Source organism: Zeus faber (genome assembly GCF_960531495.2).
Source record: "Zeus faber genome assembly, chromosome: 10".
In the NCBI taxonomy this organism is placed as follows: domain Eukaryota; kingdom Metazoa; phylum Chordata; class Actinopteri; order Zeiformes; family Zeidae; genus Zeus; species Zeus faber.
The window spans coordinates 29,081,152-29,107,931 of NC_137199.1; the positions used below are offsets into that span (position 1 = coordinate 29,081,152).

The following is a 26,780-nucleotide window of genomic DNA, read 5'->3' on the forward strand; positions in this document are numbered from 1 at the left end:
AAAACATGATTCATCAGACCAGGCCACCTTCTTCCATTGCTCCATGGTCCAGTTCTGACGCTCATGTGCCCATTGTAAGTGTTTTCGGTGGTGAACAGGGGTCAACATGGACACTGTGGCTGGTCTGTGGCTACGCAGCTCCCTACCCAGCAAGCTGTGATGCACTGTGTGTTCTGACACCTTTCTAAGCTGAAGCTTTTCAGCAATTTGTGCTACAGAAGCTCTTCTGTGGGATCAGACCAGATGGGTTAGACTTCGCTCCCCACACACATCAATGAGCCTTGGGCGCCCATGACCCTGTCGCCGGTTCACCGGTTTTCCTTCTTGGGAGTACTTTTGATAGTAAACTGAGACTCTTCAAATTCAGCAGTCCCACCCCCCCCCCAGTCAGTGCAGGGATAACATTTCAATGGGGAATTATAAATATGTGTGAATCGTCTGTGTCCGGACACTGCTCTCTGTGCGCCCTGAGGGCTGAGAGCACCACGCAGGGCTAAGCCCCGTACCACCAAACAAAACCACTAAAAACAGTGTGGGGATGGGGCACCGAGGAACGGGGCACAACTCATAGACTGGTTACGATTATTTTTGCGCATAACGCATGGAGAGGGGATGATCGAGGAGGGAGTCACGGAGAAAGTATCCCCACTACGCGTGGTTTTGTTGCATACCGTTCCATACACACTTGTTTCTTTCCATAAGGAGATGTAAAATAAAATAAAAACACACTGTTTTGGTGCACCGTTCGCTGGCACCCCATCGCGAGTGCGTGCATCGTCGGTACCGTTGGAGACGTCCCCCTCTCCACGCCCATCTCGGGATGGCGCCCTAGGTCTTATAAGAAGATTAATTATCTTAATTATATAAGATTAATTATATATATATATATATATATATATATATATATATATATATATATATATATATATATATATATATAATTAATATGGTTATATAATGTTAACAATAATAATTCTAATAATACTAACCACAATACTAACACTAGTAACAATACTAATAAGGATTATACTGTATATATATACACAGGTATATATGTGATTACTTATTTAAGATTAATCCCTTGGAGGGGGGAAAAAATGACGATACCAGTACCAATACCAGTACCCTTAAAGTGATACCAATAGAGTACTTAATTCGATACCTTTTTTTCTACTATACCCATCATGCGAATGGAAGCAATCAGTTGCGTACAATGCCACCATCCTCCCCATCCAAATGATTTTTACACAAATACATTTTGATGAAATTATAGAAATATTTATTAAATAACTGTACAATGAAGTATTTGGGCAGTGTAATTTTATACAAATAACCAGCACAGGAGGAATGATTACAGCAAGGAAAACCTCTTTCACTGTTCATATGGGACACCTGACTGTTGTTTTGAGACAGACTTGAAAGATTTTGAACCTATCCTTTAACTGCTGCGGTAGTGAGCCAATCACACGTCGCATTAAAACGAAAAACGCCCACGGTGATTGGCTGGCTTGTAGCTGCTGCAGTAGTGTTGCAAAACAATACAAATAGTCTGTTTTCTTCTAGATCTGGTTACAAAAAGGATCGAATGCAGGTATCGTTTCACTGGAGAAGTTTCGATACTACTTGGTATTGGGTTATTTCGGTCGATACCTTAAAGGTATTACCAATACCCAGCCCTAGTGTCGATAGACAGACCGACAGACAGACAGACAGACAGACAGACAGACAGACAGAAACATAGATATCACTGTATATCCCTAGGTGTAAACAATCTGTTTATCTCTACTTCTAAGATATCACACACTGAGGAAAGGAAGTCAAGCAGCCCTGGTCTTTTCACAGTGAACTCAGCTGACACCCACTTCCCGTCTCTTCCTCGGACAGACTCCAACTGTCCAGCTGTCTACTCCACCCAAACCTCCTCTCCCCAACCCTGTCTCCCATTGTTGCCATCTCGTGTTGGCTTTGCATGGATTTTGACTGAAGCCATGGGCAATTTTGCATCTGGGTTTGAGTTCAAGCGCGTGCACCAACACACGCACGCACGCACACACACCCTAAATGTATATACATACACAGAAAGGCAGAGAGAGTGGAAAACAAAAACTTGCCTTGAGAGGATTTGTTTATCAAATGTGCTGTCAAATCATGTCAGGCATTTTATGTCAGGGCACATTTTCAAGCCTCAGGCAATAGAAAAAAAAAAAGGGAGGAAAAGGATTCAAATAAGAACATACTGCAATGTAATCCTCAGAACTTTCACTCTTGTATATTATTCATATTCTATAAATAGGACTGTGTGCATGTAGATGATTTTATTTATCTGAATTGTACATTACTGGCTTATTGATGTTGGTCTCCAGGATCGCTCGAAGACAAGCTGCAAAACGGCGACCGAGGAACGTATTAGTGTTTCCGAAAAATGGACCTCTCTGTAAAACATCTTGCTAAAACATTTCTTGGGATTTCAGGAGCCTTCTTCTGAATAATTTATACAGATTTCACGAACAATAACATCTGAGAGTCAAAACATGCATTATACATGTCAGAGTGTGCTGAGACTGAGTGCATGCAAATATTTTGGTGCATTTGCTTTTCTCTTTGTGTGTTGTGTGTGTGTCGTTCACAAACTCAAACAGATGTGTTGTTTTCCCATTGTGTGCTGTCCCAATCGAGCCCTAGTTTGAAGTAGGAGGGAACCTAGTTTTATTTGAGCATTAGCCATGGGCCAGTTTGGAGAAGTTTGCCACTACTGTTGTCTTCGAGACGAACGGCGGGCAATTAATCAGATTTCTCCTTCCTCACTCTCTTCTGCATTTTAGTTTGATGTCACTCACTCCCATTTCGGTTAATCCCTTCGTGGAGAAAAAATAAATAAATAAAAAATAACATCTCCCTCTCCCTGTTTTTCTCTTCCAGTGACAGTCAGTGTCCAACCCCACCTCCACCCCCACCCACACTGTATCTTGTAATCTCCCTCGCCCACTCATTCCCGGCCCTGTTATCTCTTTCTCTCTCACTCTGGCTGTCCGTTTCTCTTCTGCTCGGTCGGCCTGACCCATTTAACACCGGACAGCTCCCTTTAAAAGTGCCTCGGCCAACTCAACCCCCTGCAAAATCTCCTTCTTCTTTCAGATGTAATCTCTCTTTATGAGGGAAAAGGGCCCATAAAAAAAACTTCAACCTGCAGTTTTAGAAAGATATGTAGTCTGCGGTCTGCCCCATAATTCCTATGTTTCACTGAAACTAGAATTGTCGCATATTGTTTTCGTCTCATTGTAAGGGCCCACTGTAACCTCACTTGAGAGAAATCACTTGGCAAAATCTTTTGTTCTGTTTTTCTAATTTATCTCTCTCCCCTACAGCCGCTGTAGATCATCATGGCGGCCGAGAGCCTCGCTGAGCTTCGGGATTGGCTCTTCCTCCTCCTCCTGTGTCTCACCTTGCTGGCAGAGGTCCTGGAGCTGGCGGCGGCAGCAATTGCCATGGAGATGGGCGAAGGGGAGGATGGTGCTGTATGCCCATCAGTGTGCCGCTGCGATGAGGGGTTTATCTACTGCAACGACCGAGGCCTCAGTATGATTCCCCCATTACCACTGACAGCTGCTATCCTCTACTTGCAGAGCAACCGGTTAAGCAACGCTGGCCTGCCTTCCTCCCTGGAGCGGAGCAGTTCCATACGGGTGGTGTACCTGTACGCAAACCAGTTAGATGAATTTCCGATACATCTCCCGCCTTCATTACGGGAGCTTCACTTGCAGGACAATAACATACGAACGTTACCGCGCTCCTCCTTGACCAAGCTACCACTGCTAGAACGTTTACACTTGGATGATAACTCTATATCCACAGTTAGCATCCAGGAGCGAGCGTTTTCTGGGACTCCAAGGCTTCGCCTCTTGTTTCTCTCCCGGAACCACCTGTCCAGCATCCCCGCTGGCCTGCCAGCATCCTTGGAAGAGCTGCGACTGGATGATAACCGGATCAGCACCATTCCCACTCATGCCTTCCGAGGGCTTTCCTCCCTCAGACGCCTGGTGCTGGATGGGAACCTGCTAGCCAACACTCGCATCGCAGATGACACCTTCTCTCGTCTCTCTAACTTGACTGAGCTTTCGCTGGTCCGTAATGCCTTACAGGCCCCACCCGTCAACCTGCCTTCAGCCCATCTCATGCGGCTTCATTTGCAGGATAACGGTATGACCCATGTGCCGAGGGGGGCACTGGAGAGCATGCGTCGGCTACAGAGGCTGGACCTGTCAGGTAACAATCTGACTAGTCTCCCACGGGGCCTTCTAAAGGACACAGAGAGCCTAGAGCTTCTGCTGCTGCGGGGAAACCCCTGGTACTGCGGCTGCAACTTGCGCTGGCTGCATGCCTGGCTGCATAGCCGGGGGGCTGAGGTGACTGTTAGGGGCCTGACCTGCCAGGGGCCTGAGGCTGTGCGTGGCCAAGCTCTGAGAGACCTAACGAGCCTGATGGAGCAGTGTGAGGGCCCTCCTCTTGTGCCTGGTGTTGGGGTAAACCCAGCAGAAAAAGGAGGAGGAAGTAGAGATAATCGTGGAGGGGGCCAAGCAGTGGCTCAGGCTCCTCGTGGCAGCCCCACCACCAACCCTCTCTTGGTCCCGACACAAGGCTCTCTGTTCACACTACGAGCCAAGCGGCCAGGTCTCATACTACCCCTGCCTCCAGGGGAAGGGGGACAGGTTTCAGGGGAGGCCTTGGAACTGACTGTTAAGCCTCTCTCTCCAAACAGTGTCCTGGTGACCTGGCTGTGCCCTCACCCAGCACCTTCTTTCCGACTGTCGTGGCTGAGACTGGGTAGCAGCGCAGCACTTGGTTCCATCACAGAGACCCTAGTTCCCGGAGAGAGGCAGCAATACCTCCTCACACAACTCACTCCGTCCTCCCATTACCTTATCTGCTTGTTGCCACTCCGACAGGACCCTTCCACTGGATCAGCCAGTCTAGGCTCTTCACGAACTGGAAGCTCAAACACAGACAGTAAAGATTCAGCCCCAGCCTGTGCCCAGATTGAGACTGGAGAGGCCTCAGTCAATGCAGGAGGGGAGGGGTCAGAAAAGGAGGGACCAGAAACAGAAATAACAGTCCTGCCACTCGCCGGGATTATAGGGGGAGCAACAGCGTTATTCAGCCTACTGCTGATCTTTGGCATCTTTTGCTGGTACGGTCAGAGGGCGGGTTACATGTCAGGAGACTCTAGCTCATACAGCAGGGGACGTGGTGCAAAGCATTACGATGACTATGTGGAGTCAGGCACCAAAAAGGACACTTCAATCCTGGAGATTAGAGCCCCTCCTACAGGTTTCCAGATGACAGCCATGGCCCATCAGCCCTTGCAGCCCAAGCTTGAGGATGTTACCTATATACATACTATCTTCCCCTCATCCTCCTCTTCCTCCCATGGCAACGGGACCTATAGGAGCAGCCATGGGGCAGGAAGCCTCAATGGCACCATCCTTAGCCAAACCGGCCACCATCATGTCGGTTATGGCACCAACCGTGGCTACCGGGATGGCGGCATTCCTGACATAGACTATTCCTACACGTGATGATTCACTGACAAACATCTTAGGCTGCAATTTCCTGGTAGATTATACGCTATAAGATTGCCACGACAGCAGCCATTTTGTCCTTGGTTTCCAAAGTACCCTCTGTGCCTCTGCTGGTAAAAGTCTGATTGGTTTGCTGTATAGAAAATAATGAATTTTAGTTATGGTGATGGACATTTAAATTAAGTGACAGAAGCATCAGTCGATATTAACAGCTCTGGGTATGATCATAATATACAGTAGACCTGTGTTCCAATGCTACTTATGGTTATAAATGGTTATGTTTTGTTCTTTCAGATTTTTTCTTTCTGGTGTCTTTCATACCTACTGTTCTTCTCAGCTCTTAACAATGCACCATAACTTATTTGAGGTTATCCTAGGTTTAGTTAATATAATGGGAAATATATCTATAATATGAGGGCCAGGCACTTGATGTGTATAGAGATAGTTCTCATACCTCCCTTTACCAATTGTACGCTCTGTGCTGTAAAGATAAAAGGAATGACAGGGAGGGGGTATTGATGGTTGCTGTAATCCACAGTTGACAATGCATCATGACTGACATGAAAAAATGTGTTCCCCTTCCGTCGGTTATCTCCCCTCGTTCTGAAATCCCCCGCCCCTCCTTTTTTGGCTGAGGCTTTTTCCTTTTATTTCTCCTGTGTCTTTTGTGGTGCCGTGAGCAGAGGACGACTTTGTTCTCGCCAAGGGAGCTGACAGCAGTGATAACGGCTCTGACAGAGATGTGAGACACAAACAACTGCATGGGGAGACTAATGAGTGGGGGGGGGGGGGCAGAGAGACAGACAGAACAAGGAGAGAGCGATGGATAGAAGGATGGATGAAGAACGGGGAGATAAAGAAGAGACACGGGGAGTCATCAGTGGGGGGCCAGTAATAAGATCAACTAGGAGGGGAGGTCGGCGGCAGGGAGCCTCGTAGGCGTGGTTGCAGGGTGCTGGGTGGACGCAGTAACAGGGGTTCAAAAGGCACAGAGAGAAAGAGAGGAGGAGGTATTTGATATCAATAAGGGGATCAGGTTGGTGTCCATAGCTTTACCATATCCATCACTATCTTTAGTGCCGCCCTGAGGACACACAAACACCACACACCTCCTTCAAAGACCACAATGAACAAAACCACGATGATGATTTGAGGGTTGTGATCAAAATTACAAAATGACTGTGCGTCACAGTTAACACTATATATTTTTTTCTTCTTTTGTTATCTTGTATGAAATCCATCTTGTACAAAAGATAATCCGTATGCCACATATGCTTTCACAAATGTCAGACTCCTGACAGAGAATCAGCAGCATGAAAAGACAATCAAAAAAATAAAAAATAAATAAGTATTGTAAAGCAGATTTAATCTGAAGTGTGAAAAGACAAACTTCTGGCCTCTCTCTCTCTTTTAGAATACAAAATAAAAATAAATAAATAATGAATTGTGGACAATTTATTTTGTATCAGGACACAGCTCATCTCATCATGCAAGTTATTTATGTTCTTAGTGAAGACTGGTCAAATGAAGTCAGTATGAATTCCATGAAGCACTACTTGTTGTAGGAGTCCAGAATTATCATAGTGTATTGCTGTCTGTTGTAACTGCGTCATAACCCTACATTTGTAGGATGTAGAGAAGTAATTACTGTACAAGTGTCATTTAAATGTTCATACCCCCAGTCTAACCTGGACAAACAAATGAGGCTGACTCAGGGCCTGTTACAGTTCTGCTATCAGGGATCACAGGCGGACCACAACACTGTGCAGTTCACCCATGAAATGACATGCGCGCGCACACGCACGCACGCACGCACGCACGCACACACACACACACGCACACACGCACGCACACACACACAGAGTGAAAGACGGCACCGGCTTTCTGATTGTCTCTTATTGACCCCGATCGATACGCGGCCAGAGATGAAAAGGGGGAAAGATGAGAAGTAGAAGGAGGTAAAGAGGGAGAAAGAGCGAGTGAGACATGAACAGAGGGATCAGGTCAGCACCGAGGAGGTTGGGGCTTTAGATGGAGCCTGTTTTTTTCCTCTTGATTTATTTTCCTTTTTATTCCCCCATCCAAGAGCACCGAAGCCTCCATTCAGTCTGTTAATGAAACATTTTCCTCCAAAAGATAAAATATATATAAAAAAAACAACAAAAAAAACAAAACAACAAAACATCGCCTTCAGAAGCGAGAATGAAAAAAACACTCTTATGTATAACCGAAAAATGGGCGTGGAGTTCCTCAGTTGGTCTGTTGTCTTTTTTTCTACAGAGATAAATAAAGCCTTGTAAAGGGAACAGCAGCTTCATGACTTCTGTGGGCGAGTGTGTGTGTGTGTGTGTGTGTGTGTGTCTGCTTGGTTCATTACATCAAAAACCGGGGCCTGAAAGATGAGAAATAATGTGATTTGACGGCAAGAAAGATGAGGGGGGGGGGGATCAATGGGAACTTCACATTACTAATATGATTTATGACAAGTCAGAGCGGACCTCGTTAAATCACACACACTGGATGAGTACATCAGCGCCTGTACACTATGGGCCTGGACATTTGTGCATCCTCCACTTTACTTAGACGTGGATATTTGTTTGTGCAAGTGTGTGTGTGTCTGTATGTGTCTGTGTGTAAATGATCAAGCACGAGGGAATAAGCTTCATGACTTCTGTGGGCGAGTGTGTGTGTGTGTGTGTGTGTGTGTGTGTGTGCGCGCGCGTATGTGTGCGTGCGCGTGTGATGTGTTTGCTCTGTGTGCCTGTGTTTCAGTGGAGACATGCCTCCCATTCTTAAGTGACTGCTAATGCTTGTGTAAGCACGGATCAATATTACGAACAGGGGAGTGTATAAGTGTTCGTCTAAGACAAACTGCTTGTGATCAGTCTATGTGTGTGAGTGTGTGTGTGTGTGTGTGAGGGAGAAGAAGAGTACGCGTTCACATGTACTTAATTTCTATACACGCTGTCTGTGTGTGTGTGAGTTGGGCAAAAGAGAATATGAATGAAAGCGCACCCACGCATACAGCGAATGCGAGCGCAAAAAAAGTCGGAATCTCTACCTCTGCCTTCTTCAGAATAACAAGGCCTTGGGTGCTTGACAGTCATTATTCAGGCCATTCACCACCGCTGTCTATTATATAGCCTCCAGCACGTCAGCGCAATTATCATACTCAATTGTTGCTCCATACCCACAAATAAAGTGTGCGCACAAGGACGCCTGCAATGAGTTTGGGTTTTGTTTTATCCGGTGACCCGTTTCTCACACACTCGTCCATTAAATAACATTACGTGTGATGGAGCATCGATCTCGTGTTATATGTCACGTATATAGACTGGCTCTTTAGTTCAGTCCACTGACTTGGCATAATGCGGTAGAACCACATTTTCCCCAAGCTCCCTTGTCAGAGCGAACTGATCAACCTGAACCAGCTTATTTCCCCCTTTTTCACCAGTTACATCAGTCAGACATCAGGCAATGGCTTCTGCAGAGGGAAAAGGAATATGATAAAATTGCATATACAGTAAACTCTACTGTCCTCATAAATTTACATCACTGGATTCTTACGCATGCAGGCCACAGTAAACGTAAAACACATGGAATGATTATTGTATTACTATTATTATTATCATTCTTTTTTTATCTAAAATTCATGTTTGTTTTGGTGGAATCTAAATGAACCTCTTGGATTCAATTAGGAAGTTTTTCCATACACTGTATACATATATACATATATATATATATATATATATATATATATATATATATATACATATATATATATATGAGAATGTTTTGGTATCCCAAACAACCATCGTCCCCACGGAGTTTGATAAATGAATTTCTTCTCTACAATATCGACGTCCAGTTTTCTCAACATTGCCTTCTGGGAAATTCAAATTGTTATATGCTTTGATTTGCTTTTGTATGGAAAGGAGATTCTTTTTAATACAAGAAAAAACAAAACAAAAAAAACCCACTTATTTGCTGAAGCGAAGCACATTTCAGCCTCGTATATCAGTGCATCGGGGCTGGGCGCTGGGCGGCGTGGGGTCGGTGTCAAGCGCAGCTCTCCAACTCGACCCCGGCTCAGGCTCGAAACGGCGCCGTCTCGTTTCCCAAAGCCCGTGAGTGCCCCCGTTGCTTTTCATATGCTCCCCTGCATAATTAAAAAGGGACAGGATGTTCTTTTTCTGTGAGAAGTGCCTCCCGCCTTCCCAAACGTACCCCTGTGGCCCCGAATTAGGGAGGACACACAAAACGGCGGCGACAGATCCGCTGTTTCTGTACCTGTAACTGTCAGGTTGACCTGTGAGGGAAGAGGGCCGTGCCCAGATCCGGGCTGTGTAAAGCTTCCTCTACCGTGATGGCGCACATTTTTGTAATACCTTTTCCCCCTTAATACTCTCCTCTGCTGGGGACCTTGCAAATAAATAAATAAATAAATAAATGTAATCTTACTGAAATCAAAGACATTTTGCATCTCCGTGCCTGAAGGAGCCCCACAGCCCGAGCATCAAGTCCCCAGACGTGGTGTATCGTTTCCCTGTCGCTCCCCACTGACACTCCACCATTAAGGGAACAGCAGGAAAAGAAACACAAAGATGAGAAAAGCTTTTTAAAGATGGAACAATAAGATAGCGGAGTATGCGTAAGCCCTTTTATGCCGATGCTGGTCCCCGCGCCCCCACGCAGCTCATGGCGCAGAGTTCTAGCGGCGAAAAACCTCAAATTTCAATGATCCAATTATAATCAATTTCATTGATTCCAGGTGAAGGCAAGTGAGCCGCTGTGAATCCTTTGTGAATGTAGTTAGTTAAAAAACCTTAAACCTTAATTACAAGCCTTTCCTTGCAAGAGATTCGCACATAAACCACAGAGTTTTAACCTCCTAATTTTATTGCACTGTCAGTAATGTAACCTTTATTTCAAGTTCAGTCGTTTAGCCGTAATAAATACAAAAGCAGTGAAAATGTCTCGCCCCCTTTTTTTTTTGGATCAGGTTTCAAATAACATTGTTTAAGACATACTTTTTAATCTTCCTAACATCAAAAGATGGTTTTCCTCTCACTGAATCAAGCAAGCCTTTTTTAAACATTTTATCACAGACACGCTCTCTGTATTGAGAGCATTACATTCGGAAAGGACGTAGAGGAGGTTCATCCTTCAGAGTAATGGCGTACTCCATGATATGAGCTCAATTACACTTTATTATATTTGTGAAATACTGTTATAGATATTAGATACAAATTCAACACTCAAACCATCATTTAAATTCAGTTGGTCAATTATTCTGGAGTCAATTCAAATAAAAGGAAAATAGGAGTATTAATATTTGGATATTTACTTCCACAAGCTGCAGAATTAACTCATAATCTGAATATACACAGTGGGCTAATACAAAGAGAGAACAAATGAAAGCCACTGAGATCACTGTGGAGCCTAATGTCTTCTTTTATTCACTTCCAATATCAATAACTTTATATAGAGATGATACGTTTGTGAACATAATGACTAATGTACCGGCCTAACACAAGAAGATAACACAAGAAGACGGGACAGGCACGGACACAAAAAGAGTGTGTGTGTGCAAACCTCTGAACGTGTGTGTGTGTGTGTGTGTGTGTGTGTGTGTGTGTGTGTGTGTGTGTGTGTGTGTGTGTGTGTGTGTGTGTGTGTGTGTGTGTGTGTGTGTGTGTGTGTGTGTGTGTGTGCCTGAGGTGTTCCCAGCGGACCCTCCAAGCCATGTAAGAACACCCTGACACGCCGATTCCTCTTCCCACGGAAACTCTTCACGCTGGTGCGACGTTACGGGCGGTACAAGTGGTAAGTATAAAAAAAAACAACATAGATGACGAGGGACCGTCTCGTGGCCGTGGGGTTTTTCTGCAGCGGGCGGATGAAGAGGACATCATTGGAATAAGGGGGGGGGGGGCACGGGAGACGAGGCAGCCGGCGCCCGTGTCTTCCAGCTGCTCAGACTGTGTGATTAAAAATGTCTATCAGGGAATAAGCGAAGACAAAGCATTCTGCCGCTGACGCAACGTCTCACAAGTGAACTGGAAACACAAAAGGTCTGTCGGGGGATCTTCCATCGCAAAGGACCCTGAAGAGCAGGCACTCGAACATGCCCCCGAAAAAGACAATCAAAAGGCACTTGTAATTGCCTTCCATTGTACAATCAAACTCTTTTTAATTGCCTTTAATTATTTATGAGTCTGTTTACTACAAGGAAAAAAAAAAAAAGTGGCACACGGCCTAGGATCATAAATTAAACTGAATTAAAAGCATTTAGAACCGTAAGTTATCTTTGTGCTTCTCACCATGCGGCGCGCAAGGCTGAGTGAATAAATTATGAAGGTCCTGTTTCTTCAGATAAATCATCAGACATTCAGTTTCATCTCATGCCTGAGTGAGCACACCATTAAAACAAACAAATACTGAAGGGGAAAAACAAAAGAAGAAAAAAAAAAGGAGGAGCATTTTGAGCCATCATTGCCCCCAGATGGAGTTGGTCTTTAAAGGGGACCTATTATGCAAAACCTTTTCGGCGCCTGTGCACCTACGTTTGGGTCTCTGATGGGCCCACTAACACACAAACTGTGAAAGAAGACAACCCAGTGGGGTTTCGTTTGTGAGCGGTCCATTTCAGAACACGTGTCGCGAAACGAGCCGTTCACACTGAATCGCTTCGGTAGAATCACAACCGCACCCTCATCTGAGTAAGTCAATAAACCAAATCATTTAAGAGAAAGAGGAATCGATACCAACTGTGAGTGGAGAAACTTCAGACGATAAGCATTTAAAAGATAATTACGCTGTGATTCTTTAAAAAAAATAATAATAATTTTAAAAAAGATGCGGTAGACAGTCTGTAGGCTGCAGCACACGACCCGCCGTGCCTTCCTCCAAACAAAACCAATAAAAATTGTGTTATTATTGTCAATGTATTTCTTTTATTTTTCATTTTGTTTTTGGTGTCTCCCGCAAGCTTGAAGCGCGGCAACGAAAGTCTGAAACAAACTTTTAAGTGAGACCTTGTAGATCTGATAAGATAAGAGTGAAGATTCGGGATGGCTTATTTCTCGCCTAGAATTTGTTGGGAGACAGATGGTTGGTGGGCTGATACGGTGCAATCAGTGAAAGTTACAGAGTAAATACAGCGAAACCTGGGAAGCCACGCTCAAACCCCATCGGCTCACGGAACTCAGGCCTCTGGAGGGAGTCTCCTCTCGCAAAAAAAAAACCAGCCTGTTTTGGTACAGAGGTACATTAGAACGGCTAGAGTGCATAATCTGAGTGAAATTTTTGGCAACCAAGTTCAAAAACATAATTTGGGGACCTCAGAGGCCGACATTAACTTGTGTAAGAAGAAGCATAACAGGACCTTCACGACCTCGCACACGGTGCACTCGCCGCCTTCCTCTCGAGGGCCGTTCTCAGGGGTGCGCTGGACCGCTGAGAAAGATGTGTAGTCATGGCAACTGGAGACTGCGGTCTGGAACTTAAGTCTGGTGTGGCAGACGAGCCTCGGCCAAAAAAGAGTGAAGTCCGGATCAAAAACATAGCTGAGATGGTTCTGTAGAGTCTGTTTTTGTGGTCTTTCCCTGTGATCTTCTTGGGAGGTTTTTCCCCCTTGCCCGGGTGGAGATTGAGGCTCGGGGAGTGACGTCGACCCCCCTCCGCCTTCCACAAGCGAACCCTCAACTTGACTTGAGGTTTCCATCAATGAATTGAGAAGACTAAATCAACCCTTTAAACACCCTTGTCCTCTTGAGGAGGGCTATTTCCTTTTCAAACAATTGAGTCGCACTGACTTGAAAGTAAGTCGACACCAAACGCTCTAACTCTTAATTCGCACATAATTCACACCCACAGAAAAACAATGGTTTTCTTACTGGTTCTTGACAAGGCGTCTCCCAATAAAGCACCACTTAATTGAGTGGATGGTTCTTCATGTCCCTCGTGCGGTTATTTTTAAGAGGTTTTTAGATATTGGATGATACCATACAGTTGTAAAATAAACCTCTGCGTCAGTGATCCAAGGGTAGGTGGTTAACACCCAATATACAGGAAAAATGTTATGTTATACTTTACTATGAAAAGAGTATTATTGAAAATATATTATACTTTACTATGTAAAGAGTATTATTATAAATATATGATGTTATACATTACTATGTAGAGAGTATTGTTGTAAATATATTATACTTTACTATGTAGAGAATATTATTGTAAATATATAATATTATACTTAACTATATAGAGAATATAATGGTGAATATTATTGTAAATATATTATATTATACTTTACTATGTAGAGAGTTTTATTGTAAATATATTATATTATACTTCACTATGTAGAGTTTTATTGTATTGTGGCTTGGGATGTGCTGCGACCTGGCGGGGCTGCGGAGAGCACCGCCGGGTGCCTTCTGGGGCCCCTGGGGGGACTGCTTGTCGTTGTGGGTGTGGGTTGGGGCGTGGGGGGCGGCTGTTTTTTGCTTCTGCGGCGGGGCCTCTCTGCGGCGGGCACCCCAGGTGCTGGGGGCCGCGGAGGGCCTGTGTACCTGGCGGCCTGTCGGCATCATCGGGGGGCGGTGTAACATCGAAGTGCCCCGCGAGGGCACTTGCTGCTACGTGTACGGTCACTTGGCACTCACGCCGGGCGGGGCGCCTGGCTGGCTGCAGTGGGGGGCGTGGGGGTCTTGCCGGGATCGGTCTGTCACCGGGGCATCGGGGGTTGTCTGCGGGGCTGTGGAGTTCAGGGGCTTTGGGGCCCCTTTGCGCTGCTTGGAGGCGCCGCGACATAATACCGACCTTCTACACCAGTACCAATGGGGATAAGTCATGTATACTCACCAGTGGACATCTCTCACACACACACACACACACACACACACACACACACACACACACACACACACACACACACACACACACACACACACACACACACACACACACACACACACACACACACACACACACACCTGCTTGGAGTGCACCCCAGCAACCTGGGGTGCTTTCCCCTCCCTTCCTCCCTCATTTACTGCCATAACTTTGACAGGAAGAGGCCACGGGACCAGTTGTAGTTCCAGTTTTCCTGGACCTAATTCAGTAACTGGACCTAATTCAGTTTTTCAATACATGTTGTCGTCCAATGTTCATGTTTTTGTGTAAATGTTGTTTGTTTCTATGTTTATTTGTCTCACCGTGGTGATTCTCCCCCTCTTGGAGTAGTGATCAGTTGTTTATAGACCCAAACATGATAAATAGTTCTCCAAAGAGGGGGGTTGGTGGTGGCTCTCCATAACCAAAACTGTGCTCTTGTCATTCTACAGGACATCCACAGGACAGAGTTATTGCAGCAGTTCTTGATGATTTAAGAATTAATAAAGAGTTGCATTGCATTTGGAGAACTTGAACTCCTCTTGCAGACTAACTCTGTCCTGGATGCAAATGGCGTACAAATGCTCTGTGTTGTATGCCCAGCATGCTGACCACACAGGTTTAAAAAATGTAAAAATTAAAAAAATTAAAAGTTTTATTGTAAAGTAGCCTGAACAATTAAATGTTTGCTTAATTAAGCAAACAAATGCAGGTGTCTAAGCAGATGAGTGCAAGTCTTTTGAATGTGCAATGAAAGGCTCAAGACATGGTTCTGTATGCACCTCGGTCGGAAAGGTTCTTTGCAAAAAGCAAAAATAGTTCTCTGACGGAATCACTGTAGAGAACAGTTTTTGGTTAAGTTCAGCACCTTTCGTTTTCTCTGTCTACACGCACAGCAGATAGCGCAGCGTCGGTGGCTTTGTACAAAGAAAAGTCCCAGTGGGACTTCAAAATAAACTCAGAGCAAAAATTGGATACTCCTGGTCCTGTCGACGAGAAGACTCGAACGCTGTTTCAACACACTGACTTCATATTACTGAGCAAAGAATAAGCAGAGAAACTGAAGCCGGATGAAAAGGAGGATTCCGTACTAAAGCTCAACTCGAGTGAGAGTTGAGCTCGTTGAGAGTTGCCATGAGTGACAGCCGTGGGGTTGGTTAAATCATACTGTATTGTTAAAGACCCGCTCATTTGTAAAAAGTCATGGTCAAAGCCAAATCAGTTCCCTCTCTACCTCAAAATGGCATCAACACTTCAAATACAATACGTTTGAAAATCAAACAAAGCCAACCTGCCGTCTTTGACTCGGGTTCCTTTAAAATGTGTAAAAGCCCCAAGGTGCGACTGACTCAGCCGCCACTCTCAACCATCACTCCCTACTTTGCCGTCCTCTACTTTCGGCGTTTATCAACGCGTGCGCTGTTAGAGATGATCTGACTGAACAACCTGTCTGTCAGTCAGGCCCCAGAGCAGCAGGAAACCTTGTTCCATCGAGGGCAGCGGTGAGAGCTGCCGCATAAGTGGATAAATACCTCCTATAAATAGCCTCATCATTTCCTAAAGCCCGATAATGCAGTTTGGGCAGATAGTATGCGCGACGGCCACCACTTCACAACAAGGCGGTAATAGATGGCAATTACAGGATGGTAATTGTGTACAATGTGCATGACATGCAGTGTCAGTGTCAGTTTGTGCGAGTGCTTCTGTGCCTTGGCGTGTGCCATTATGACACCAAATTGGAACGTATGATGAGAACATGTAGGGAAACAAAAGGCATTGCCTTGTAATCACTGGCCTGGGCGGAGCGAGTCCACCCACTGTTATTTCATAAACCGTGTTGGGAGGGGTAAAAAAAAGATCTGCCTTTACCGTTTCTCAGCAGTTGATTAAACGGATGAAGGAAAAATGGAGACTCATTATCAGGCTCCATTAAACTTTATAATTTGAATAACACTGACGGCAGAAAGGATAATATTCCCTAAATGTACATTTCATTTCGAAATATTATTCTTCATGCACGCGTTGCGTCGAGCAAAAAAATATTATTCGCATGGCGGTTTCAGTGAAATTAGGTCATTATTAGATGTCAAAATTCTACATTAAAAAACATCATCATTGTTGGGCGACATATTCATATAAAAAATGCCGTTCCATAGGAGCTTGTATGCCCATGGAAATACCATTGCGCTCCATCTTTTGACCTGAGGAAACAAGGACTTTGGATATCTGGCCAATGCTGCCATGCCAGACTGATTGCTTGTCTGGCACCAAAAGAGATTTTTATTTATTTTTATTTTTTTAAACAAAGGACAGGCAGTACACTACTTGTTTTTTCAAAGGAGAAACCATGAAATCACAGCGTGTTGCATGCCAAATGGAAAGAAATAAACCTCCAGATCTCCATGAATACACTGACAGACATCCGGCATTCACCACAAAGCAAATACATTGGCCTTGCTAAGTACCACTCAAGTACAGGACAACCCAAAAGTAAAGTAGGGTGTTGGTCAGGTCAATATCAAGAGCATTGATCCAAATCAAGTCATCCAGCTGATTTGATAGCATGGGGTCAAAGCGCAAGAAGCAGCTTTCCATACCAAATATCTCACGGGAGTCATAGGAGTCCCATAATCATCAGAGGCGTGCTGGCAGAGGGCTGCTCTGGTTAACATTGCTAAACAAACAGGGCTTTTAAACAAAAACCTGTCACTGATGAGTGCCACACCGCCAGGCAAAGTGCTGATTATCAGGGCCGGCTCCTCTTCCCTCCCGCTCCCTGGCCGGCTCCCTCTTTTCCGCCCCCACCACCGCACTCTGCCCAATCAGGCTAATGAGGCCTCGCGCTTCCTCCATCTTTTCCACCGCGTTAAAGTGCCGATTGATCGGAGGGGTGGGAAAGCTTTTAACAGGGGCGGGGTGGGAGAGGAATGATTAGCACGAATGAGCTTTTCTGCAAACTCGTTCAGTTTGGCTTCTCACTACCCACCCCCACCCCACCTCCCCATCCCGCCCCCCCACCCACCTTTTATTTACAGAGGCGGCATCATTAGGGATTGACTCTCCTGGGGTATGTTTACTTCTCAATGTCAGGGTGTAAATCAATCCTCCCTGGCTGTAAATTGTGGACTGCTTGGCTAATGCCACTGTCTCGCTCTTGACAGGTCACAGCGCTTCCACGGTGCCCAAATGGAAGAGCGAGGGAAGGGGAGCGGAACGATTGGGAGGTGGTTGGAGGAGAATGCAAAAAAACAGCATCAATGACGTCCTGTCCCGCCCCCCCCTTACAGCTTTCCAGTCAAACTGTGAGGAAAATTTAAAAAATGGAACATAAAAAAAGTACACTCAGCGGGCTGATGGGGGAGCCGCAGGCAGTGAACCTTGAGAGCTTGTGATGTTCAGTACAAGCAGAAACACTCGGATTACTACTCGGGTGACCAGTAAAGTGGTCGCCTGTGACGGCCATACAATAATGAAGTCAGACAGATCTGGACTAACAAAAAAAAAAAAAAAAAAGGGGAGAAAGGACAAAACAAAACTACAGCACAGACAAGATCTTAATGCACGCTGCAGCCAAGTCACAGAGCCACAGCCTCTGAACTGACCCCGTGGCAAAGACACACAGACAGCGGAGAGAGGAGCCGAGCGGGTGTCTCCAGAGACAGGACGAGGGGCGAGCAGGACAGCCCATGCAGAGCAACTACAGATGGTGGCGCGGCGTCGTGGTTCTCAGCTAATGAGAGAAAAAAAAAACCCCGTAGAAATGATTCCTTAGAGACCGTTTCTGAATATCTAAAGCCTGAAGAAGCTGAGAATACACTTTCCGTTTCTTTATAGGGATGAGAGTTGGGGCCTTCCCAATTTAATGTTACAATCAGATCTAGCCGCTGATTTGATGTGTAGTCTTTTAGTAAGATGGATTTATATTTCAGTAGGAATACCACAATATTTTGACATTTCTATCCAGCTATAAAAAAAAAAAAAAACAGTCATGTCTAACTCTTCTTTTCTTCGTGAACTGTGAAATCCAAAAATGATGCTCAAGTTCGTATTGAAATTGTGAAGATTGAGTGAGGATCTCTGCAGGAATAGTATCTTCAGCAGTGTTCTCTGCTTGAGTCGCTTGTTTAGATGTCACGCATGAAGATGTTGTCCCTTTGACCAAACAAATCTCTCTGAACATCCACTATTGATTTGGAAGTCAAACAGAGATATATTGGACGAATCCCACATATTTGTTTTTTCTCCAATATGACCATACTGGGAATATGGTGATTATAGCAATCCTATCACCATATTAACTAACCAGGGCACCAGCATGGAGACTGAGTTGTCATTACAATAAAATGTTTTTTTCTCAGTGCTGTCTGTACGGTGCCAATCTACAACTCTAGAGAAGAGTTTAATATAAATTCATGACCTTATATATTCCAATATTGTTTCATAATCTTGTAAAAATGCCAAGTATTCAGATTGGTATTTAATTCAAACATGGTAAGCACCAAAAATCCTTTGCCTTTCTGGTGACCCTGCCTAAAGCTGTCACTGCTCTCTGGAGATCGTATTTAATGAATCCAATAACAGAAGAGAGCAACAAAATTATTTTCCATCATGTCACCCAACTGCTGGAAGCCAAAACCAAAACTAGTTTGTATTTAAAGAACACCTTTGCTTAAAATTGATTGTAGACACACAATAACAAAACAGTAAGATCATTTAAATATTATTACTGTCGTATGTTTCGACATTAAATAACCAATTTACCAGCCACAATTGTTTTTTATATTGCAAGACCGGCAGACTCTTTGTGGACGTGGCTATGACTGCGCCACGTATTTGAGATGGCTTGTCATATTCATACAGAAACAGATGAGGCACCAGGGAAGCCAGTTTTTCATGCCTCGTGCTGCGACAGTGTGACAGGTATATTGTGAAAACGTCTTTATCAGCCCACCTCAGTGTGGTGCGGATGGATATTGCTATAGGAACCAAAGGTGCCAATGCAGTTACTAGGGTTGGGAGGAAAAGTGCGGCTCCCGAGAGATCTGTGCCGTGCTCAGCATCACTACAGCAGGAAAAAGAATAAACACACACGCCAGCGTTTGCTTTCCAAACGTTTGTTTTACTTTTAACTTCTCCCTACCACGCCTACACAAACAGCATCAGATCTTCTCGATTAAGGATGTTAGGACCCCCCACCTCTTCTTGAAGACATAAAAAAATACATATATATATACATATACATATATATATATATATATACATATACATATATATATATATATATACATATATATATACATATACATATACATATATATACATATACATATACATATACATATATATACATATACATATACATATATATATATATATATATATATATATATATATACACACACATACATATATATATATATAAAAACATAAACATCTTTATAGTTTCTGTCTGAGACTCTCTTAATGCACAAAATGTGTAATATTTGTCTGGAATGGCAAACGTGGTGTGGCATTTTGCATCTTGTAATGTGAGCCTGTCCTAAGTGGAGCTGACAAGTGCTCTAGGGGGGGAGATGTCTGGTAAGTACAGTGCACAGCCAGAGAGAGGGAGAGGCAGAGAGCACTGCAGAGCGCTCTGGGAGCTGATCAGCCTGAACACGGAGCCCTACGACGGGCGGCCCATCACCTCCCCAGGCTTCCTTGTTTCCAGGAGCGAGACCGGCTTGATCGCCACAACCTGCCTTCCCTGATTGCGGCTTTACATCAGCGCACATGACTTAATGAACAAGTGGCCGTGGCCATCTTTTGGATGAGGTACCACAAAACGACTAATTGACCAAACACAGAGGCCAATTGGCGACAATTGTACGAGGCATTAACAACAGGACACCGTACACCTTCAATTGTTATTTACCTGTCCAGCCATTCCCTGAACATATATTTTCATTATTCTTAAATTATTGAGATTTATGTGGCTAGTTTAGCCATCAAAGTCTAAGAAAAAAAAGACTTTATAAAATACACTTTACAATGAACCCAGTGCAGAAAAGTCACTGTGGTTTAACTGTGGGTCTCAACAGACTCACACTCAAGCTCAGTCCTTACCAAAGCAATTCTGAACAAGGAGATGGGAAAAAACAAAAAAAACAACAAAAAAACAAAAAAAAACACATTCAATAAACAAAGAAAAATGTCTCCATGCTCTGGAGACACAGAGGCTAAAACGGGGGGAGGGGGGTCTGCCAGATTTGTACGTTGCTTAGCCAGCGAAGAATCAGCAGATCCTGAGGGGAGAGGCCGCGAGGCCGTGCTGCACGTCGAGGTGCAGTAATACTCTTGTAGTGCTCTCTACCCGCGGCGTTGAGGGTTAGCCCTGAATTATCCTTTTGAAAAACCGCTGTACCAAACGGGATCACTGCACCTGCTGTTTCTCTATCCACCCTCATCCCTCCATCCACCCCTCCACCCCTGCCTTCACTTCTCGACCTGCAGCTGTTCTGCTTCCTGTTGCAGTCTGTCTCTCTCTCTCTCTCCATCCTGTCGCCCATGACTACCCGATGCCTCTCGGTCTCTCTCTCCCTCGAGTTGAACAACTCCACCCTTTCACCTGCCAGGGAGACATGCCGAGTGTGGCTGCTCTCACCCAACCCCACCCGCGAGTCTAAGTAAAAAATCTATGTGTAAAATCTCAGAGAAAATCCAACCATCCGTGCACTCGCCCCCTCTGTCAATCACTGATACTGGGCTGCCTACCTGTGAGCGACAGCTAATTTTCTCACTCCCTCCCACCTGTTTCTACGCCGTGACTCTACCTCCCGCTCTATCTCGCTCCCTCTCACCCTTCCTCTTCTTTGACTCTGCAACCCAGAGGCCAGGAAACTGCTGGGTCTAATCTTGTATCTCTCGGCAGTGAGAGCTTCGCTGACGGTGACCGACAGTTTTATCTTTGACCTGCAGAGGTATACCTGGGAGGCATATCGCTTGCGCACACGAGACGCACACACACGTCATTGCCCCTAACACAAAACACACACACACACACGGCACTCAGCTGCAGGCACTTGTAGGTCAGTGCCCCTAACACACACACACACACACACGCGCTGATACACCTGTATAGGCATGGACGGGGTGGGCAACTGGATGCATGCAGCTGGGTGCAGGTGTACAAAATGACTGTGACTAATACATACATGGGCTTATCCTGACGGCCCCACATCCATTCCACAGAAACAGGTGGGGATGCACAGCGGATGGCGCAGCGGACAATGGAGCAGAGATGGGCGGTGCCCGCAGGCTTTTTTTTTATTTTTTTAAGGTTAAAAATATTGGATATTTATTGGAAGTAAAAAAACAGGAGGACAGCGGGAAAGAATGGTAAAACACGGGAGAATCCCGGGAAAGACAGGAGGGTTGACAGCTATGAGAAAACACACACACCCGGACACACATTTACCCACAACCACCTGCACAGAAGCTCACACAGCCCCTACGGCTTCTGAATCACCAACTACGACAAGTAGCTCAGTTGCAAACACCACAGCGATAGAGACTGGAGACTGGAATGTTCTTTATCTCTCGTCAGTGCCGTGCTTCATCAGTGGGGTTTGCGAGACCTTTTTTTTTTTTTTTTTTTTTTTTACTCTGCCGCAAGCTCAGGCAGCAACACAGAAACACTAGACATTTCCACAAAAATAAAACGAGAACTTTGCAGCCTTTCTAAACCTTTTCAATTAAATTTCACTTCAAGGCCCCCGGGGAAAGGTAAGCCAAAATAATTGGCATTTAATGTCCAACGCGATAAACACGGCAATAGCTGAAAAGTAAGGAACTGAGGAATAAAAACTTGGCGGGAGGATAAATGGAGCTCAACAGAGCTCGGCAAATTTGCATTTAATCAATTGGGGAAAAGGTTTAAATGCAAAGTTAGTTGCTCTAGACATCGTATCCACACGTGCACGCCCAACGCGCTCACACACACACACACACACACGAGAACTCATCACTCCAATGACATTTCATTGCGCAATCCATCTTAATCAGCGAGCCCATCAGAGACAATATATCCTCCACTCCGTCTTTCTCTCTCTCTTTCCCTGCTGCTGGTTCTGGATGGAATGATTGAGGGGTGTAAAAAGGGAGGATGTTTCTGCCTCTCGCCCCTCCCCTCATCCCATCACCTTCCCTCCTCCTCAAGACGGTTCTTAAGTGCTTGTGGGTTTATATTTGTAGTGTTTTATGGGAGGCGGCAGGAGCCAGGGGCTGTAAAGTAGCACGCACGCGCATGCGCGTGCGTGCGTGCGTGCATGTGTGTGTATGTGTGTTTAGGGGGGTAGTGGTAGAGGAGAGGAGGAGGAGGAGGAGGAAGAGGAGGAGGGGATGAAGACATGAAAAGAGGTGGAGGGGAAGAGTTACTGTAAATCCAATCTTTATTGAGAGTTACACAAAACGACAAAACTCTTCCCCACCCAGCCCTGCCTCTGCATGTCACCCCAGCTGATCAATCAGCGCAGCGTGGGGTGTGGTCGAAGGAAATAAATAAATAAATGCTCGTATTAACATGCTATAAGCCCTTTAAGACACCAGAGCACGGCCTATGTGTGTGTACGCAATACAATCCTCCCCACTGGTTAGGTATGAACCCCACCACCAACACCCAAACCCCGTCCTCTACCCTAACTTTTAGACTCAATATATCATATAACTGGCCACAGTTGGCCCTAATTGGATTTCTGCAGCCTAGGGAGCCCAATGGAGCATCAAGGGCTTTCAGAGCAGCCCAGGAAGCCAAATCACAGCAGCTGGCGGTTTCACAGTCCCTACCACTTGGACACCCTGTTGCTCAGAGTAGTGGGTGTCCTCAAGGCCAGTAGTTTGAGCAGGGAGCAATTTCACAGGTAACTTTGTGGAAGAAGCCCGAGGTTTATCGTCACCCTCCTCCTTCCTTTCCACTCGGCAGGCCAACTGGACTGCTTTTCCTCTGACGCCGTGTCTCTTTAAGTGCGACTGAAACCACTCCAAGCCTCTTAGTCAATCAGTTTAGTCATCCAGCGAAAAGGTCAGCCGCCCGGTCAACCCGGACGCCCGGGGAGACGGACGGACGGACCGTCGGCTCGGGCGGCCGATCACTCAGTTAAGATGGACGAGACGAGCCGGAACGATCCGACTCTGCCGCTCCACCCCCCACCACGTCCCTCCAAGCCCCCGGAGCGGATGCTCTGTACCTGTCTGTTGCCATGGCAATGCAGGGGGGCGAGATTAGAACAGTCGGTGGCTACTACTTTGCGTACTCCCCTTTTTTCTCTCTTTCCCTGTTTTTGCACTTTCCACCTCCTCCCCTCCTTCTTCCAACACCCACCCTTTCCCCCACTCCTCAGTCTTGCTCTGGTGTCTCTCAGTTCTTAGTCATGTCACCTGTGACGTTACCGTAGCTTGCCCCCCCCCCCCCCCCACCTCCCTCCCTCCCTCTCTCCCCCTCCCTCACCTTGCCTCATCCTGTCTGCTAAATGACACTTTACTGACTGCCTCCTCCGGTTAAATCACTGCCATTTTGGATAGCGGGACTCTGTAAAACCTCCCCATTAAGCACGCGCCGCTGACGTTAAATCACCTATATACAAACACACACGCACTCGCACACACACACACACAAACAACAAATCTAAAGATGCAAACAAACAAGCCTAATTGCACACACAAAATCACATCGTAGGCACGCTCACAGAGACGCATGCAGTCACACGCATGCACTCGCGACACACTCAGTCACCACACCTCCACACCCACACACACACACACACACACACCTATAAACCACTGTTAATGATTCCCATATTCTCTCAGAGGTGGTGGGCTTACACCTGTCGACTGTCAGCTACCAATGAGAATCCATCAATTCAAAACTAAAGGCCCATGATGGAGCATCATTTCTGCATGCTGGCCTGTCTCGCTCCCCTGATGCCTGAACCACGGCAAGACACACATTGAATCTTCCTCAATGCCCATTTCGCCTTGAGAAGCGCACACACTTCATTGCTCTACACGCAGTTTGCTGATGCCATCTAAAGGTAAAACATGGTAGTGCACCGCAGCGCTTCAAAGGAACTTGAGTCTACATGACGAACAACATACAGCTGCCCCTGGTATACAATGATATATATATATATATAAGGATGTCTATCGGTTCAGCCATAGCTTTGAGTTTGAGTTGAATAAGCTGTGACTATCACTCATATATGAAAAATTAGAATTAAAGTATACCTGTTCACGTTATTTTTTTCAGGTACCTCCAAAACAGCTCTTATACTGTACAGCAGCAGATCATTCCTAAAGCTGTGGCTCATGTTCTCACAGAGACTGAGGAAGCTGCACACATCCCACCGATTGCCAGGTCTCTGCACCGGCTTCCAGTGTCAAGAATTGATTTGAACATATTTCTCATTCTGTAAATCTCTCAGTGGCTTTGGGCCAAAACACATGTGAACTGTTCAAGCCTCTGAGGTCATCTGGCACTGGTCTACCAACTGTAAATAAAGACAGAACACGAACATACAGCATTTACTTATTATGCGATAGGTTATTGGAACAAACTTCCAGAAGATCTCAGACTTACCCCAACATTAACTACTACAAAACACTTTGACCTTTTCATTAGTTCTTTTTTTTTTGTTTTTTAGCTATTTCTATGCTTGCTCTGTCTTTTTTATCACATCTTTTATGTTTTAGATAAAGCACTTTGAATTGCTCTTGAGTATGACATGTACTATACAAATAAACCTGCCTTGCATGTAAAATAATTAAAAGAGTTATTGCCAGGCATTAGGTTTTGAGAGCAGGGAGGTCAAGGTGCACTGCCGTTATCTATGCACACGCAGAAACCCGAATGCAAGCAGTACCACAGCACACACAAGAGCACGATTTTCTTTTAAGCGGGGACTTATACAGACGTGTTTCAGGCTACAATGGGTAAGTTTGGAAAAAAGCAAAGACATCCTTCCCCCTCCCTCGCCCCCATTCTCTCTGCTTTCCAATCCCTTAACGCCCATGTGTGGTTAAACTTTCACTTTCATGGCGGGTCACGGCTGAATTCTGATATGCACATCGATGGCGAGGAGCCATCCACCACCCCACCCCCCCCACGTGCTGCTTCAGAGAGAAGAGTAATCGGTCAAATAATTTGGGCTGGAGGGTCGCGCTGGTAAGATCAATGCTGCTGACATGCTGTCGTGTTATCTCCCTCATGTATGTTCACAGATTAATTGGGACCACTCTCGATTTGAAACACAAGAATCAACTTGAGTCAGCTTCAATAAAAATGCAAGATCTAAGTCAATACGATTAAGACATTTAAAAAGGCCTTCAACGGCCTTGTGGATCTGTTGATTTCATATTTTTAAACTGACACACATCATCACTTATCCTTTCTCTCTTTCAAACACACCTGCATTGACAATGGCATCTATCTCCAACTTAGTGATGTCTCCGCTGTAGAGGGAAATCTTCCGGTCCAGCTTCTCATTCCGGGGATAACGGGGCTGCTCACCTTCGTCTGACACTGAACCACACACACACACACACACACACACACACACACACACACACACACACACACACACACACACACACACACACACACACACACACACACACACACACACACACACACACACACAATATCATCGTCTCTGAAATCACAATACAGATTTGGATAATTGGCTGCCACAGAATGGAAAGAAGAAAAAAAAACATACGCAGTACTTTGGCTGCATTAATAATTAACTCTTTGAATTATGATGAAGGACTTGAAATACTTTGTTTCATGCCAAATGGGAGGACGAAAGACATTTTGGAATGTGTAACTACTTTTTCTACTTAACATACTGTAAACAGTATGTAGTTATTCATTCTTACAGTTTCCATGACTTTGTGGTCGTGATATTACAAAAAAATAAAAACCATCTTACTCAGAGTAAAGCCGATCATTATCGACCTAAATGTTAAAACCTGCTTCCTAGCTGAGATTACGGTGGCACGGTGCATTGCACTGCTACCTCACAGCAAAAAGGTCCTGGGTTCGATTCCCGCCTGGGGGGCTGTTGGCACTGTGCTCCGGCAGGTTATCTCGCAAAATAGGAGCCTTTCTGTGTGTTTGCATGTTCTCCCCGTGCTCACATGGGGTTTCCTCCATCTAACATCAGTAAGGACTTCTTCTAAGATTAACTGACTATGTAGCCACTAATTCAGATGGCCCGCTTGAGGAGGGAACAAGTGAAGGAGCAGGAGTTAGTACTACAGGCTCTGGAGCGCTGACTA

General features: G+C 45.2%; 2 protein-coding genes across 4 annotated transcripts in view; one reads left to right on the plus strand and one right to left on the minus strand.

Annotated features, from left to right (window-relative positions):
- The window catches only part of macrod1 (mono-ADP ribosylhydrolase 1), a 107,509-nt gene that overhangs the window by 68,871 nt on the left and 11,858 nt on the right, over window positions 1-26,780 (minus strand). For all 3 annotated transcript variants that reach the window (XM_080007947.1, XM_080007949.1, XM_080007948.1), the window contains exon 3: window positions 25,909-26,022. In XM_080007947.1, coding sequence (XP_079864073.1) covers window positions 25,909-26,022 — 114 coding nt within the window. The remainder of the gene's footprint in view (window positions 1-25,908; window positions 26,023-26,780) is intronic.
- On the plus strand, window positions 2,988-5,584 carry flrt1b (fibronectin leucine rich transmembrane protein 1b). Its single transcript, XM_080007946.1, has one exon. It carries the CDS (start codon window positions 3,381-3,383, stop codon window positions 5,571-5,573), a length of 2,193 nt encoding a protein of 730 aa, XP_079864072.1. The 5' UTR covers window positions 2,988-3,380; the 3' UTR covers window positions 5,574-5,584.